Source organism: Tenebrio molitor, chromosome 9, assembly GCF_963966145.1.
Source record: "Tenebrio molitor chromosome 9, icTenMoli1.1, whole genome shotgun sequence".
Taxonomy (NCBI): domain Eukaryota; kingdom Metazoa; phylum Arthropoda; class Insecta; order Coleoptera; family Tenebrionidae; genus Tenebrio; species Tenebrio molitor.
The window spans coordinates 8,077,348-8,093,806 of NC_091054.1; the positions used below are offsets into that span (position 1 = coordinate 8,077,348).

At 41.4% G+C, this 16,459-nt stretch overlaps 4 protein-coding genes across 8 annotated transcripts; 1 reads left to right on the forward strand and 3 right to left on the reverse strand.

The window, feature by feature from the left end:
• Positions 1-597: 597 nt before the first annotated feature.
• Positions 598-4,462, forward strand: tzn (tenzing norgay). 2 transcript variants are annotated; one of them, XM_069059705.1, is made up of 5 exons: positions 598-806; positions 1,149-1,264; positions 1,314-1,659; positions 1,714-1,946; positions 4,148-4,462. In XM_069059705.1, the coding sequence occupies exons 1-5, from the start codon at positions 737-739 to the stop codon at positions 4,289-4,291; spliced, it is 909 nt and encodes a 302-aa protein (XP_068915806.1). In that variant the 5' UTR covers positions 598-736; the 3' UTR covers positions 4,292-4,462. The 2 variants fall into 2 exon arrangements, with proteins under 2 accessions (XP_068915806.1, XP_068915807.1); XM_069059706.1 differs by lacking the exon at positions 598-806 and adding an exon at positions 938-1,088.
• LOC138139431 (uncharacterized) lies at positions 4,280-5,270 on the reverse strand. 2 transcript variants are annotated; one of them, XM_069059709.1, is made up of 4 exons: positions 5,022-5,270; positions 4,782-4,975; positions 4,486-4,724; positions 4,280-4,430 (listed from the first exon to the last, which is right to left on the reverse strand). In XM_069059709.1, the coding sequence occupies exons 1-4, from the start codon at positions 5,153-5,155 to the stop codon at positions 4,356-4,358; spliced, it is 642 nt and encodes a 213-aa protein (XP_068915810.1). In that variant the 5' UTR covers positions 5,156-5,270; the 3' UTR covers positions 4,280-4,355. The 2 variants fall into 2 exon arrangements, with proteins under 2 accessions (XP_068915810.1, XP_068915809.1); XM_069059708.1 differs by having other exon boundaries at positions 4,486-4,727; positions 5,022-5,261.
• A 702-nt stretch (positions 5,271-5,972) lies between these two features.
• Positions 5,973-16,336, reverse strand: LOC138139428 (monocarboxylate transporter 9-like). 3 transcript variants are annotated; one of them, XM_069059703.1, is made up of 4 exons: positions 16,051-16,336; positions 8,054-10,036; positions 7,338-7,620; positions 5,973-7,285 (listed from the first exon to the last, which is right to left on the reverse strand). In XM_069059703.1, the coding sequence occupies exons 2-4, from the start codon at positions 9,872-9,874 to the stop codon at positions 7,047-7,049; spliced, it is 2,343 nt and encodes a 780-aa protein (XP_068915804.1). In that variant the 5' UTR covers positions 9,875-10,036; positions 16,051-16,336; the 3' UTR covers positions 5,973-7,046. The 3 variants fall into 3 exon arrangements, with proteins under 3 accessions (XP_068915804.1, XP_068915802.1, XP_068915805.1); XM_069059701.1 differs by lacking the exon at positions 16,051-16,336 and adding an exon at positions 12,794-14,723; XM_069059704.1 differs by lacking the exon at positions 16,051-16,336 and adding an exon at positions 10,365-12,162.
• Chrac-16 (chromatin accessibility complex protein 1) lies at positions 15,153-15,476 on the reverse strand. Its single transcript, XM_069058547.1, has one exon. It carries the CDS (start codon positions 15,474-15,476, stop codon positions 15,153-15,155), a length of 324 nt encoding a protein of 107 aa, XP_068914648.1.
• Positions 16,337-16,459: the final 123 nt, after the last annotated feature.

The following is a 16,459-nucleotide window of genomic DNA, read 5'->3' on the forward strand; positions in this document are numbered from 1 at the left end:
GGCTCGAGGATATCTCGCTATTTTTTAAATGAAAGTGACAAAAGTCAAAAGTGGAGATGGTCAGGTGCTGGTTGAGCCGACAGTGACGCTATTCTGGCAGCCGTTCGACGTACTATCATTCCGGCGCGCTAGAAAATATTTTTTTCACAACTTTTTCGACAGTTTAGGATATTGAATTGTTATCTATCCGATAGTTTAAAAAATCTTCAAACTTTGTTCCAAAAATGGTTTGAATATTTTCATCAGAACAAAAGTTAACAGGGGGTATACGTTTTACCATGCAATTCCCTATGGCAACAGTTAAAAAAAATGCACTGTATATTCAAATTTGAGTAAAACAAGGAATATAGCTCATCTGTTTTCAGTTCACAGGAACATTTTCCATCGTTAGGTATCGTTTAAAAACGTTTATTATTTGCATCAAATACCTACGTTTTATTTATAAATAAAAAAGTTAAATTATACCTAAATATTAAACTGTAAAAATGTGTTTTTTTTTAGTCAACAGTTCTAGGTCCAAACACGTAACAAATTCATAATTAAAAAATACTCAAGTCCAGTACTTGTGAACTTGTGTCTTTGTAAAATCTTGAATCATTTATCCAGATGAAAGTAAGATTTCAAGGTTATGTAAACATTTTTTAAGAATGGATGAAAAACATCATTAAACGCTTATCAACACTTGTTCTTAACTCAAAACTGGTGTTATTAATGAGCATGATTAGAGCGATTTGCGATGTTCAATTTTGCAAGTAAGCACCTACCAAACCGTGTTTTACAAGGACTCACCGCAACATATTTTAAAGGTAAGTCACACCGATAAATTTAGTTTATTTGGATCTAAGTTTTGCGCAAATTCATTCATGATAAACCGCAATCCTTGCCACACAATATCAACAAGGAATTATGATTTTAAAAGTGCTTGTAAAGATTGAGGTTATGTTTGTGTTTTGCCACTTTTCGATTAGTTACTCCGAAATTTTTTACACAGAGTCGTCGGTAGCATGTTGAACAGGTTTTCATTGGAAAATGTTGTCGTTGTAGTATTTGGTTGTCGTTTAATTTGTCGCACAATAAAAATGAGAAATGTGAGGTTATGTCATGTTTATTTTTGACTTTTATTTTGATTGTTGTCACTCGGCCCCCAGTGTCAGCGCTCCGCAATAACGGTTTCCGAAACGAACACAGCTGTCAGTCGAGTGTACTGTTAGACAAGATGAAAGTGATAATCCTGCCTGCCCTCTCCGACAACTATATGTACCTCGTAAGCCCCTACTGTCCAGTCGGGACACAGTTTCACTCCTCGTTTCTAGATAGTGGACGAGGGAACAAAACAGGCTGCGATTGTCGACCCCGTCAATCCCGACACCGTCCTCGAAGCTGTGCAAAAAGAGGGGGTCAATTTGACCAAGGTGTTGACCACACACCACCACTGGGACCACGCCGGGGGCAACGAACAGCTCGTGCAGAAGTCCAAGAACGCGTTGCAGGTTTTCGGGGGCGACCAGCGCATCGGGGCCCTGACCAATATGGTCAAACATGGCGACAAGTTCTCAATTGGAGACATCAACGTTGAGTGTCTCTTCACCCCGTGTCACACCACGGGACACATTTGCTACTACGTCAATGCTCAAGGGGAAGCGCCGGCAGTGTTCACAGGTGCTGGCGTCATCCACACTTGTTGAGACTTGAGAAATTGGGTTTTTGTTACAGGGGATACTTTGTTTGTGGCCGGATGCGGCAGGTTTTTCGAAGGGACCGCCGAGCAGATGCACGCCGCTCTGATCGACATTTTGGGGAACTTGCCGGACAACACGAAAGTGTTTTGCGGGCATGAGTACACTTTGCAGAATTTGAAATTCGCAAAGCACGTCGAGCCCGACAATCCCGACATTCTGAGCAGGATCGAGTGGGCCAAGGCTAAGAGAGATGGTGGCGAACCCACAGTAAGTACAATAATTCTAAATACAGTTTATTTCAGTTAAACTGCAATTAACAATCATTAGATGGTTAACGGCCTTCATAGTTATCTAGTAGGAAGATTGGTTTGCGCGCGAAACTGAGGGAATCTGTCACAGAACGGAACGAACTAATGTCTATGGGACTAACCATAGATTGGACTAACGGGATTTCGGAATTAGGTGTTGGTGTTCTGTGCTGGGAGTTGAGGTTAGGTTAGGATCAGAAATTATAGTGAATTGGGGAAATTAATCGAAAATCTACGAATGACGTTTGACGTTTGTCCGAGAAACCGCTACTAGCCGTTCTTTCGGCAGCCCTAACTTCTGCTACCAGTGGATTTATTTATTGCACCAACAGAACGCATTGACAAAACTTGCATTTTTTTTAAATGTAACAGTACCTACATACTCCTCTTATTTACAAAATTTTAATATTCTCAATCAGATGTTTCAATGAGAAATGAAATAATCGAATTGCGACATTCTGTACTGCCATAGGTTTGGTTTTTGACGGATTTTAAATGATGCTTTAACCAGTTTACAGAAGCGAAATTAAGTTAATCGTAATCAAATGCGAGATTAACTGCACACGTGATCAGATTGAACCAATCGAAGTTTCGGATTTATGAGTTAATCGCGCATTAAAATTTAATTCTCTTTCTATTAACTGGCCCTAAACCTATTAAACCATTTAATTCTTTAAAAAAATAAGCTTTTTAATGATGCCCCATTTAACCCATGTTCCCATTTAAGCAAAATCAAGTTGGCTTTGTATTTTGAAAATGTATGGATATTTTGTTTTTAATTTGATAAGTAACGTGCGATCGAATAAAAAAAATCGAGTTACCTGGATTGTGCTATTCTGATGCTTTGATTGGTTCAAACCACCATTTTCGCCTACTCAGATTTTTTTTTCGATCGCACGGTACCTAGCTTTCAATGAGTCGTAGTGCATTTAAAATTTCACGGTTATTGCGTTAACCATTTTAGCAGGACGAACCCGGTCCCATACATAATCGCAACCCTGTATACCACTTTTCACGTTATGTATATATCTCGGGAAACGAACACGAAAAATTTATAATAACCTTGTAGCTTGTTTCCTTGGTCCTTCCCAGTTTACACCCAATGGGTGTCATTGCTGCTTAGGTTGCAACGACTTCTACCACAACCGTAGCAAAATTCGTACCTTTTAAAGTGTAGGTACTTCATCGCAACTGTTTATCCCTTTGTTTCGTGAAGTGCAATCTTTAACAGCCCATTGTGGATATTTTTCACTTGCTACAAAATATGCAATCAAAGATGTTGAAATAAAAAGAAAGAAGTTTATACGAGGAACGTAAAGGCTAATACAAGCGTAATTTTCGTCCTCTCCGCATCTTTTCACTGTAAGGCCAGCTGGTTTGTAACAGTCTTCCTGCCTACAATAGTAACATTTCCTCACAGCGTCGACCACTAAACCTGAGTTTTAATTAATGTTTTTAAATAATTGTGACAAAATTATTAAGCGACTCACCGTAAATTGTAATGCACATTATAAAAATGAGATAAACAGGGATCTTCATATTTTTTTCTGCGAAAAAAAAGAGGAAAGTGTATTTTTTTCAATGTATATTTTTACATAATTATCAGCTAGATGTGTATTTTATACGTTGTATTTTCAATTGCCAAAAGGAGCAAAATTTTACGACTTTTAGTAAAGTTTTATTTATGTCCCGCCCATTATGGTTATTTACCAAGTGGGGTAGGGCTTAAATGACAGATGTTCCTGAACTATTAACTAGTTGATACAAAATGTAGTTTTTAACTTTAACTAGGTAGGTAGGTACATACTTACCACTAATTGAACTGTTCCTCACAATTTGGATTTTGGTATAGGTACTGAATTCTTCATGTTTTTGTCAACCCTTTTATACTGTTTTTTAATGGTTTTATAATCCTTGAAATATCAAAACAATGAATATTTACGAATGAGTCTTTTGTATTCGGCTAAAGTTGAAAAAAAACAAATTCTGTTTTTTCGAGTCACGTTTAATCGCATCCAAAGGTCATTGTGACTGATAAAACCCCAATAAACCGTTCAGACGGCTATTTTTTATAGCGGCGAGTGACGTGGATGTTTTTGTACGGGTTGCTTGTGGTCTTGTTATATCATTCGAGTTTACTTTTTATTTTATTTTTTCCAGGTCCCGTCGACAATCGCCGACGAAAAACAAACCAATCCCTTCATGCGCGTGATCCATAATTCTGTACAGAAGCACGCCAAATGTAACAACTCCATTGATACTATGCAGTCCATTCGCAAGGAGAAAGACTCATTCAAGGGTTAGGTATTTTTAATAAAAACATATATTGCGTTAAATTTATTGTTAACAATATGATATTCGTAGTCTTTTATTTTTTCATGTTATATTCTGATAATTCCGCAGCGTATTTTTCTTTGGATCTCTCGTACATGTCCACATAAATCTGGAACCAGTGCAATTACACAATTGGGCAAATGACAAATGACAATTGTTTGTACCTTTTTATCAGATCCTGAAAGAGATTTCCATTTTATAGCCAACTGTCTGGTCAATTCTTGTTTGGTCAACTCAGCCTCTCCAGGTTTCAGCTCTGCATTTAACTGTTCCATGAGAATCTGTCTTTGTTCTTGACAAAATTGGAAAAACGGGTTTGACGGTCGTTTTGGCGCTTTAGGATCTTTCTCTGTCCTTGCATTTTTTCGTTTGGTTGGCCGTTTACTGGGTTTAGGTTTTTCTACTTCTGTTTAAAAAAATTATAATAAATAAAAAACCCTATTAAAACCTAAAAACTCACGTTCATCAGCTTTTTCTTCTTTAATCTTGTCCTTTAACATTAAATACGCCACTGACTTGGTTTCCTCTTCCTCTTTGACAATGTCCAAGTTAGGAATCACAGCCCAATCTTCTCCATAATTGTTGTGGAGTCTCTTTTTGAAAAATTTAACTTCTTTTTGTCTCCGTTTCACAATTTTGTTTACTTCCTGAATCCTAAAATTCGAAATTTACCAAAAGTTTTCACTTTTACGATCCTAACCTAAAAACTAAAATTTCGTTCGATTTTTGTAACTGGGCACATTCATCCAAGAGGAGCTTGTATTTTTTGTAATATATATCGTTTTCATAACTGTCTGCGTAGACTGCGTCATTTTCAGACTCGTCCGACATCATTTTTCACTTACGATATGTTTTATTTACAAATAATCGTAGGTTATGTGACAATTGACAACTCAGTTCCGTTTTGACATCAACAGTGGCGCCAAACTAAAATATCGCAAAAGAAAAATGCCGAATTTGCCAAACAATATTTATTTATTTCCTAATTTGATAATTTAATTCTTTTACTCGGAGGTTCTTCTGGTTCTGTATTATCTTTATGGTGAATTCCATGCTTAACAAAGCGTCCAGCTACTGCTTTGTCTATTCTTGGCCTAATTGTTTGTCGTTCATGAGCCTGAAATTACACAATCAAACTAATACAACACAAAAACAAATAAACTTACTTCTTTTGCTTTAACCATGTACTGTTTGACTCTATTGAGTTGATTTTTTATATCACTTTGGTTAGGATCTTGCCCTTTTGTTTTCATGTACAGCCAAAATAACGTGTTTAGAGTATATGCCATAAACAAGTCGAAATCTACTTTTTCTTTGGTGGTAAGTTGTTTATACACTTCTAAATTTGACGATAGCTCCACGAATTTACCGATTTTTTCGATACTATTATGAAAGTTCTGAAGCTTCTCTTGGATGGGTTTGTCTTCACTCAAGTCACCGAAATCCATTGCGATAAATAATTAACTTAACTTAACTTGGACTTTATTTTAAAACGCACTGTAATTCATAGACCAAATATATATTTGGTCTATGCTGTAATTACTAACCTCAAACTTCAACCATGTAACTATGTACAGGACACGATCGTAGTACCACTCTACATCAAACAAATTTACTGTTGAGGTATCGAATTGTTTTTATACGAACAGAGTGCTAGTTGAATGATTTTATTTAACTTACGGTCTATCGATATTAATACAGTAAAGATATTAAAAACTATTAGTTAACGAACGGTCCCAAATTAAAATGATTAAACGGATTAGATTGTTTTAAGATGGGACTTGATCGCGTTAGAGACCTATGTGTCATAATATCTAAAGGCATTAATTTATTGACGGGGAAACACTATTTACAGAAACAAAATTGGATAATACGCTATTAGTGACCTTGAAATCTATACAATAACGAAAAATGCATACTGAGAAGGTAACTGTTACACTTAAAATTAAATACTGACAAAGGAAAAATTGTACTACTGAAATGAAGGGTGACCTTATTCGACACAGCGGATAGAAAGTTATAATAAAAAATAAATTAAAAATACTCCATCTATTGAGTTATTTGTTTTCATCAATAAAGGAAACAACTCGAACTTTGAATCACAGCTATGCTTATAATTCAAATGGATGCGGACATATCGGACAGCTTGCGCGAGAAGTATTGATTTAGTTTTTTTTTAATGTCATAAGAATTGTGACGCAACTTGTCCGAGACCTCTCCCTGCACCCACCGAACAACAAACTTTAAAAAATAACAATATTGAAAAACGGTGCATGATTGTATATCTTGTGTATGTCTATAATTTGTTTTATAACCTTGTCTACGTCGCTAGTCTATTTGTTTTTCTTAAACACAGCCTCTACAAAACTCATATGTACAAGAGAAGTTTGTATCGGATGACGAACGGTCATTTGAAACATTCCTATATCCTGTATCGGTAGAATTTCTTTAAAAAAGTCACCAGAACAGATCTTGTTTGAACCTGAGATTCGAAAAACTACCTAAATCTGGTTACACGTTAATTGAACTCACGAAGCTCTAAACTAGTTTAGATATTTTTTCAACGAGAAAATTTCAAGCCAGATTTATTAAATTTATCGTCGTAAATCCGGGATTTGAACAGTTCGCATGCAGAACACGAAAAAGCATTCGAAAAATCTTAGGTTTCAATAAATCTACTAAAACTTCTAGAAAAACCTACAATATTTAAGTTCACTTGTGGATATTAAATGTGGCTGGCGCCACCTGCGGTAGGTTTCTGTACTGTTTTCGAAAGACAAGACGTTATGATGCTTTGCAGCTTGGGATCCTTCGCGTAAGCGCCCTCTTCCGGACTGCGCTTCGTGCAGCGCTTGTACAGCCTCACCGACGGCATGATTACCAACAGAAGACCAGACAGCGCGATGAACAGCCCCGCCAAGTAGAACGACAGGTTGTAGTTCTTCGTCTGGTCGCACAGCCAACCTGCAACCGACAATTTCCCTAAACACGTCCGTTCAATTTTACCCACACTTGCCTCCCAGAGGCGGTCCGATCAAGTTGGCGACTCCTTGCACCAGCAGCAGCAGGCCGTAGGCGTTTGTGAACCGATCGAGAGTGATCAATTCCACCAGTATGATGCACGTCAACGAGTAGTTGGCCGCGATGAAGAACCCGAAGGCACCGGAAATGACGCAGAGGTACCAGTAGTTGTCGATCAGCGGCACCAGGGCGGTCGCGGCACCGCACAACCCCATGCACACGGCGTAGATTATGTTCGCGTTGGCCCAACGTCGGTCGCCGGCCCAACCCAAGATCACCTAAAACCCCACCTCGTCCAACTAACCGACAACATGAAGGTCATGTCTGCACAGCCAAATTGTGATTGGCTACTGTGCTCATTTTATACAAGGTGAATATTTCTTACACAGATCTATCAGAAATTGAGTCCAAACGAGTACCACAGGGATCCGTTTTGGAACCCCTTGTTTGTCCGCGTTACCGATACATCCAAAAGCAATTACGTCGAAAGAGTAAAAAGGTAGTGAAACTAAAGTGCACACAAATAACTCTGAGCTGATTACTCGTTATGGTTGGTCATTACGAGTATATCACCGGTGATAAAATTTTATGAGGTACAAGTAAAACGAAACGACCATGCTAAATTGTTTTTTTACAAAGTTTATGAAGTAGTGCTGTGAAGAAATAATTCACCCTGTATACAGTATTGCGTGTGAGATTCACACGACGTACCTCGCCTAGCATGTTGATGATTCCTATGATGGAAATGAGAAGTGACGAGTCCTTCTCGTTGTAGCCCAGACTGTTGGCGTGATCTGTCAAATAGACGTAGGGCACGTCGTACCACGTGTACAAACAAAAGTTGGAAACGGCGAAGAGTAGGAATTTGATGTCCGCGAAATGCGAAAAGTCGAACATATCGACCAGCAAGTCCCAGAAGTCCCACAATCCGGCGTACCACTGGACCTTCTCCTTGGCTATGGTGGTCATGGAGTTCCTGTAGATGTCGGGACAAGAACTCGCCCTCAATCTGTACCGGTTGATGTTCAACATGGCGCCGCGATAAGTCACCGACAATCTGTGCACTCTGAGGTCCTTCAGGAACGCAGTGGGCAACTTCTTGCTGGGATTGCTCGGCGCTGAGATCTGGTTGCGTTTCAACCACCACAAGTACGCAGCCTCTTGATTGGTCATCGGTTGGGGTGGGGATTGGGGTTTGAGTTGTAAGTGGGCCTCGTTCAGTCTTCCCGACTCGCTGAAGCTGCGCGAGGGAGTCAACAGATTGGGGTAGTTGGCTAAGAGGACGTTGTAGACGTTCTTGTGTTGGGAGAGCAGTTCTATGACCTCGATGGGGACCTTCTCGCCGTTACGCACGTAGGTCGGGAGGTTGACCAACGAGGAAGACAATCTGTCCGAGTTGTTGGGTTCCGGGTTCTCGTCGCTCGCTTCGACTATCGGTTGGAGGACGCTGGCGGTGTTGGTGCTGTTGCTGACAGAGAAAGAGTCCGCCGACGAGCCTTTGTTCTTGCGTTTCAAGTTCCTGTTCCTCTTTCTCTCCTTCGCCAGAATCTTCAGCTTGCGGGAGGTCCACGGGAGGTCTCGCATGACGGCGCCGCACACGGCGAGGTTCAGAAACAGGCCGGCCAGGATGAGAGTGGTCCCCCTCCAGCCGTACTCGTCCAAGAGGAACTGGATGAAGGGGGCGAAGATGAAGGTGCCGATGCCGCTCCCGCACACCGCCAAACCCGTCGCGAATGACCGCCTCTTGTCGAAGTAGTAGGCGACGATGACCACCGAGGCGACGTAGCAGAGGCTCAAGCCGAACCCGGCCAGGATGCCGAAGGTGATGCACAGGAGAGTCATGCTGTCGGCCGTCGAGCTAATGATGAATCCGGTGGAGGCCAAGATGGAGCCGAAGATGGTGACCTTGCGACAGCCGTAGCGGTCCGTCAGGAAGCTGGCTATGGGCCCCGAGAGCAGCGGCATCGCCATGAAGAGGCTGCCGATCCACGCGGTGGTTCCCCGATTCTGGCCGAAATACTTGAGCAGCTCGACGAAGATGACGCCGAAGCTGAACGTAATCCCGTCGGCGATCAGGTTGATGACGAACGAGGCGGCCACCACGACCCAGCCCCAGCCCCCGTCCGGAGGAGAGGCTTCGCTCAAATCCAGCGAGTCGGAGCTGGAGCTGGAGCTCGAGCTCGAGCTGGACACGCTGGAAGTGGGACTGGTGGTGCTTTTCGCCGGCTCGGCCTTCTTCTCGTTGTCGAACTGGACGTGGAGGACCGGCCTGCCGTCCTCGTCCTCCTCTTCCTCCCCCTCCTCCTCCATCGACTTCTTTGTCGCGATCAACGGGAGGTTCTCTTCCGGCTTGACGAGCCCACCGTTCGACACTCTCACTACTTTCGTACCTGAACTATCACAATCACTTTGATCAGGATCACCGGCGTCGTCTAGAGAACGATGGGACCGGTTCACTTCGCCGACGATGTTGGCTCGAGGCTGTTTGGCGATTTTATCGACAGTTTGTATGTCCATGGTGTGTTGGGCCATTCCTGTAAGTCTCTACAGAATTGCCTGCGTACTTGCGCAAGACGGTACAGTTTGCTTGCGATGCGTTTCATGCGGGTGGGGGGCGGACTGTGCCGATGGTCACTTGTTTTGGGATGACGTGCCATGCGGGGCACACTGCAACCACGGGGGTTGAAGGTTGATCTGCAAAACAACACACGAAACTCTTTAGAAATCAAATAAAAATCTACACCACAACAGCGGTACCAGGGTAGATCCCTGCGGCACACCCGATCTACTTCCTTATCGACCGAAATAGAGATCTCATTTTTATCTGCCGGTTCTTAACTCGTAAACATTTAAAATTTGGAATTTCAACGACGTGACAGTTTGATTTATCAATTTTATGCTCCTACAACCGCTTAACAATTACTGTTATTTACAATTATTGTTATCGTGGGTACAATGCACACAAATCAATTAATTCGGCTTGAAACTAAAAATATGAAGCGCCAAAGATAAAACTTAATACCTTTGTTTACAGGAGCATTGTTGATAAATAAAGCCTTCCGATTTTGCTAATTCGTTTTCGCAGCTCCAAACAGATGGAATTTTAATCCGAGCAGATTAATGTGGAAGCCACGACACTATCACTCACTATGTGAGAAACGTGTTGACGGAAGATGTTAAAAGGTTAAAGACTCGAGCCGCCACTAAACTGCCACATTAAGTCCAATTTCGGAGCTTCACACAATAATTAAATAATATTCTGCTTTGAAGTAATCAATTTTAATTGTAATGATTGCAGTAGTAACCTACGTACAACGCGGCAATGTCAAATAACTTGGCAGACTAAGTCAGGATGTTTAAAAAAGAACTTGAGTGAATATTGGACGTGAAATCGTACAGAAATAGGCAAAGGATTTTATTTTTGCTCCCGCAGCGTGGAAAATCATCGTTGCGTTACGTCAACTGTCGGAAACGTGACGGTTGCATTATTTCCAAAAAAATATTTTATCGGTAATCGAATGAATCTTGCCTCGTACTCGGGAAAACTTATTTTTAATTTAGATCCTGTAAACATCGGAAAATTTTGGAAAAATTGTCAACACGATTTGACGTAACCGCGCGATTTTATTTACATCTGTGTTATTTCTGGTCTAGTGCGAACGCGAAGGCAACACCTTCAGACGCGTTTTGACGCGAATCCAAACGACTTCTTTTATTAGCGTCCTGTCAGCAGGAGACTCTCTACGAGTTTCATTTTTTATCCGAGCATCTTTAATCGACAGGTGCAAGACCTAACCTCGCACGTCTCGTATTCCTTATCGATTTAATTGCTCTGCTAGATACTGCATTCTCCACTTATCTTAGTCCATTACGCAGTAAACTGTTCATTACCGCAACATCAGTTATTTTTTTTGAAAACCATCAAACGTTTTAGAGGTGAATGCACATTATTACAGAACAATTAACCCATAATTGCTACACAATTACAGACCTTGAAGCAAAACAAACACAACAGTAGCGTTACAAAACTAGACATTGAACCGTGGTATTTTGGAATCATTTCATTTTGATCCAAGTCGACGCTTTGCAAACTGTCAGATTATCACGGCGCTCTTGATTAATGATTATTTGTTTACGTAGAGAGTAAACACAGCCAACGGACCCACAGCGTTGCCAAATCAGTTTTTTTTCAACTCGAAACTTTTCTGTTTTGGACAAAATAAACAATAAAATCGACGCACTGTTCAATTCGTGAACACCGAAATCCATCACTACGGCAGCATAACCTGTCACTAGATATTCACAAATTAAAGGGCGATGAATACCAAACGAAGTTTTTTTGCGGATCGATATGTCTTCACATGTATTAAAGTTATAAATTACATTGGGGCTGCTAAATCTAAAGTAGTTTAATAAACGCTACCATATACCAAGTGATTCTACAACCATCACTACCACCATGTGGACAAAATTCAGGTAACGAGCGTTTAAAAAATCTGTGGTCAAGTATGTCAATTTCACAGCGAATAAACTGAAGAAAGAGAGAACTTTTTTGGTTTTGGCTCTTGCTTGTTTCACACTGTATGTTATAATAAAGCACTTTATTTGGGTATATGTAACATAAAGCGCTTTAGCTTCTCATTATTTCTTTTCACGGTGATTTTAATAAAAAAGTTATTAACTGAACAGGTAATAAATTTCCTTGTTAGTACTTCAGGAAAAAATGCTCTCTTTCATTTTTATTATTCATTGCGACACATTTTAGTAGATTAATGTTTCAATTTACGTCCACAGTATCGACCACACTTTTACGGTGTATGTACTCACAATTACTTAACAAACTATTCAGACCTTGACAGATAACATATTTTTCCATACGGATTCTCTGCTTCCTGGTTCATATCTTCTGAAAGACATCACTTTCAAAACAAAATTCTTGGAGTGGATTTCTCCAAGATTCGTCTCTCTGGATACGTCGGAGTCATTAATTTTCAAAGCTACTGTACAAAATGGACAATCTTGGGATCGTTTCCAAATTCGTTGACATGACAATGTTATTTTGAAGAGTACCTACACGCTTAAATATAATTGATAAACTCTCGATGACAAACTTCCGTGAATGAACCAACGTCATCAAAATCGAAAAAAATATTATTGAACTTGAACGAATGTCAATAACAGATAGACGATGAAAAATGGTCGACTGGCGGAATTATCGAAAAGGTCAAAAAGTGAAAAGCCAAATGGTGGATTAGCAGATGCAGAAAATGCAACTTTTCGATAATCGCGAGTCGAGATCGAGATCTTCTCGGGATTCTCGGGCAAAAACACAAGGAGGCCAATTGAATCGACCGCCATTGTTGTGCACCTAACGACCGAACAAAAGAAATTTATTTTTGCTGCGCATCTGTCGATTAAAATCAGGAGAGAAACAAGGAAAGTCGCACTAACCGCCAGTTTGAACTCCAACATCCCGTAGCCACCCCCGACCGCCACCGCCGGCCCTGGCATCTAACAAACACGCGGCACACCGGGATCGATACACGCACACAATCGACACACCGTCGGCAAATGTTTTTGTTGTGAAAACACCCGGATTTCAACGATACACCCTGTTTACGCGGTTCGACCACCGCACGAACATGTGTCGTCTGATATGCTCTATACAGTTCACTTCTAAATATTCTTTTGTGTTATCACTTAGTGGCGCGGCCAGTGGCGCAACATGGGGAGGGGCGGCACCGCCAAAACCTAATCCACGCTTATCAAAGACTGCTGCTCCCATTTCTCGACGAAAGTCTGAGTCGAGCCCGCACTCAAAAGATAAACGCAAAACTGATTTGTGACGCTAATTCCAAATCTGATTGTTGGTAGAATCGCGAATCGGAGATGTTACAGGTGCGTTTTTCGCAGTCGACGGCGTTCGCCAACAGCGCCGCCGCCTCTGATCCTGGTCTGTGTCGGGGCATGGGAGTAATGTCCTTCATTGATAACGGATTATCTTAATCATCGTGAGGACTTGAAAACAAAAAGTGACACTATTTCCTCAAATGTTACAAAGATAAAGAGGCCTGATTAATTTTCTAATCTGCTTTTTTGACTCGACGATTGTTTTGTAACATCGATTACCTACGTCAGAAAGGGCGACTCTGATGGACGAAGAAAAAGTACTGCACCCCTTCTCGGGACGCACATCGAGATGGCCAGGGTGCGGTCGCACATTCGCCCAGTTTGTCAAGGATCGATTTGAACAAGACCCACATCCGACTTATTTTTACTTCCATTGTTTCTGACACCGCGATAAGACAATAATGTACGAAATCATGTCATCACTTGGCACTTAACGATGAAAGTAGGCTAAGGAGTCGCTGCCGCCTCGGATGCATTTCTACTGAATTTCGGGGTCCACGTGGGGATCCTTGTGGAAAATCACTTTTGTGCCTTCTTGAGAATTCCTGTTTTCGACTCTTCTAAATCCGACTGCAAATCGTCTCGATAAAAGGAAATGTGACTGTACTCCTATCGGCGTATTTGTGCCTGTTAATCACGTTTTTATCTAACGACAAGATTGAGAAGCGGCACAAAGGCCAACTGTCAGTACGTCATCCATCGTGAGAATCCTCTGGTGATAACCCCTGCACCACGTCACCGAATCGACCGTCTATCGTGTCCTGCCACGTGTCGCCGCCTCCGTTCCCATTTACTCCTCCAGGTGCGAGAAATGTGCAAGCGAACGCGTCACTTCCGCAGCGGCAACCTTGAAAGCCACGGAATCGATAGCGAAGTGGCGGGGCCGGGAGCACGTTCGATGCAGGGAAAATTCCACCCCGGCATTCGCAAGAATGGGGGAGCTGTCGCCACGCACGGTGACACGTGGCGGGATTCGGCCGTGAACTCTGGAGGCCTCCGGATCGCCTCCGCCTGATTTTGCACCGATTGAGATGTGATGGATTGAAGGGTGCGTTCGGACGTGTCTAAATGGCGGTGATAACGTTCAAGGTCGAATGATACGACCGACTAAAGGCGATGATAATTATAACGAGGCGAGTTTATCGTAAATTTGTCACAAGCGTCATTTTGTAGAGTTAAGATTGATCACTTTAAGTCTTTTCATCTTGACAAGTACTACACATACTCAAAAAAACAATCTAAGCCACTTTCAGTTAAGACCTTCTGTGTCGTGTACCTAACAATACGAATTGTTGTGAAATGACCTCAACGCTAATGTCGCACTTTACATTTTTGATTTTGAACATTTGATCACTCGTTAAAAATACAGTTCAAGAGAGTTCAACAATTTTTTTATAACGTTGTAACCAATACTAAGTTATTAAATTAATAACACACGGCAACAAAATATGATAAGGAACTAAGTGCATTTTTTCATTTCGAGTGTAAAGTTTATTCCAGGAGCGCAGCGAGGCCAATAATTAAGCGACGCATTTTTTGTGCAAAAAAGACTCCAGACAACAGTTACAATGGTGAAAGAAAATTTTTGACTTTCAAAAGAAAGTTTTGAGTCCACAGCACTCTTAAAAGAAAGCATTGATGAACATTATCTTTTTAACGTGGTCAATATGGCACCAAATTGGCGCCATCAGGTTGTCATTATCTCTTTAAAATTTATGTAAAAGAATTTAATTAAAAATACATGAGGTAAGTACCTACATATGAAAGTCAGATGAGCTCAGTACCTTTGGATCTTCCTGAAATTGTGACGTCATCAAGTAAGCACCAACAGTACTACATAAGGAAGGGTTCTGGGTGAAACAAAAACAAAACGTAGAAGAAAAAAAATAAAAAAACTAATTTATTGACTATCGTCACTGCTCGAGTCCTCGCTCCCCGAGTCATCCTCTGTCGACGTCCCTTCCTCGTTGCCATTTTCCTGTATACCCTGCATTTTCTTGTACTCCCCGAAGGTGATCTTCCTCGGCATGATATCCCTCAGGAACTCGTACCTGTCCTCCCTGTTAACGACCTCGGCTACGTGTTTGTAGTCTAGATTCTCATCGTCGGCCAACTTATAGCCCTCTTTGGCCAACAACCTTATGAAGAGCTCGGCCAGCTTCGCCATCATCGGCGACGACTCTTTGGCGATATTCTCCACCTCCGACGAGCTCTTCATTATCATGTTTACCCGGGAAACGGGCAGTGAGCCCCACGGTTTCGACGACATCGCGACGGTCTGCGGGGCACAAACAACGTTGAAAGTCACATTGAGCAAGGGCTGGGGGAAGGGGGGTTGTGGATGAATGCAAAAAAAAATGTGGGGAAACTCGATGACGTCACAAAATCGGGGCTTATCAACGCTCGTGGGACTTGATGGATCAAAATGACGTCACGATTGGTTGACAGATCATCTATCAATCTAAAATGGTGGCTGTCGATCGAGGTCACGTGATAAAAATTGACGTCACAGCTTACTGGATCTGTGTTTAAATCTGAATTATCCTAGAATGTCGAGAAAATAATGCGGCCTGATTTGTGTTCGGGTCCGACCCTGGCAGACATTTAAAATAGATCCAGTTTCTAAGTTGGTATTTTTAAGGTCATCCTGTAGGTAAAGACTAAAATAGTGTGGGTACAACCTAAATACCGAATTATTTATAACACGGTTGCTGTCAAACTGGGACAGTGTTTTGTTCTCGCGTAATGTCATTTTTCAAATCTGACAAAAATGCGTTAATAGAGACGGATTAACTTACCAAAAAAGTAATGTCACACCGAAAACGATGCTAAAAAACAGCAACCATCGTTTCAAAAATGCCTCAAAACGTGAACTTGTTCTTTTTCCGAATTGAAAATGCACGACTCGAGAGGGCCGTGGAAAATGCACTCGGAAAAGTCACTTGGTATGGAACGTTTGTGAGAAATGATCAACGATTGACGACAACGGACAGATTATCGATCGGTTTTTATCGATTATATTACTTTAATCGACGGAATAAGAAACACCAGCAAGCAGAATCGCGAAAACTGCACAAAGACGTCACTTAAAATAACAGGATGACCGTTGGGAGTAGAGGGGGAGAACACGCGCATGCAGAGGTTCTAAAAATGTTCTTCCATGACGTCATTGATTATTAAATTTGACACAAAAGAAAAAATGGGATG

Coding starts and splice junctions, on each gene's coding strand:
- tzn (XM_069059705.1), top strand. CDS start 737: ATGTTCAATTTTGCAAGTAAGCACCTACCAAACCGTGTTTTACAAGGA. Junction 1,660..1,713: donor AGCGCCGGCAGTGTTCACAG/GTGCTGGCGTCA, acceptor TTTTTGTTACAG/GGGATACTTTGTTTGTGGCC. Junction 1,947..4,147: donor GAGATGGTGGCGAACCCACA/GTAAGTACAATA, acceptor TATTTTTTCCAG/GTCCCGTCGACAATCGCCGA.
- LOC138139431 (XM_069059708.1), bottom strand. CDS start 5,155: ATGATGTCGGACGAGTCTGAAAATGACGCAGTCTACGCAGACAGTTAT. Junction 4,976..5,021: donor AACGAAATTTTAGTTTTTAG/GTTAGGATCGTA, acceptor TTCGAATTTTAG/GATTCAGGAAGTAAACAAAA. Junction 4,431..4,485: donor TTTCAGGATCTGATAAAAAG/GTACAAACAATT, acceptor CACTGGTTCCAG/ATTTATGTGGACATGTACGA.
- LOC138139428 (XM_069059703.1), bottom strand. CDS start 9,874: ATGGCCCAACACACCATGGACATACAAACTGTCGATAAAATCGCCAAA. Junction 7,621..8,053: donor TCATCAACATGCTAGGCGAG/GTACGTCGTGTG, acceptor GTGGGGTTTTAG/GTGATCTTGGGTTGGGCCGG. Junction 7,286..7,337: donor GATCGGACCGCCTCTGGGAG/GCAAGTGTGGGT, acceptor TGTCGGTTGCAG/GTTGGCTGTGCGACCAGACG.
- Chrac-16 (XM_069058547.1), bottom strand. CDS start 15,476: ATGATAATGAAGAGCTCGTCGGAGGTGGAGAATATCGCCAAAGAGTCG.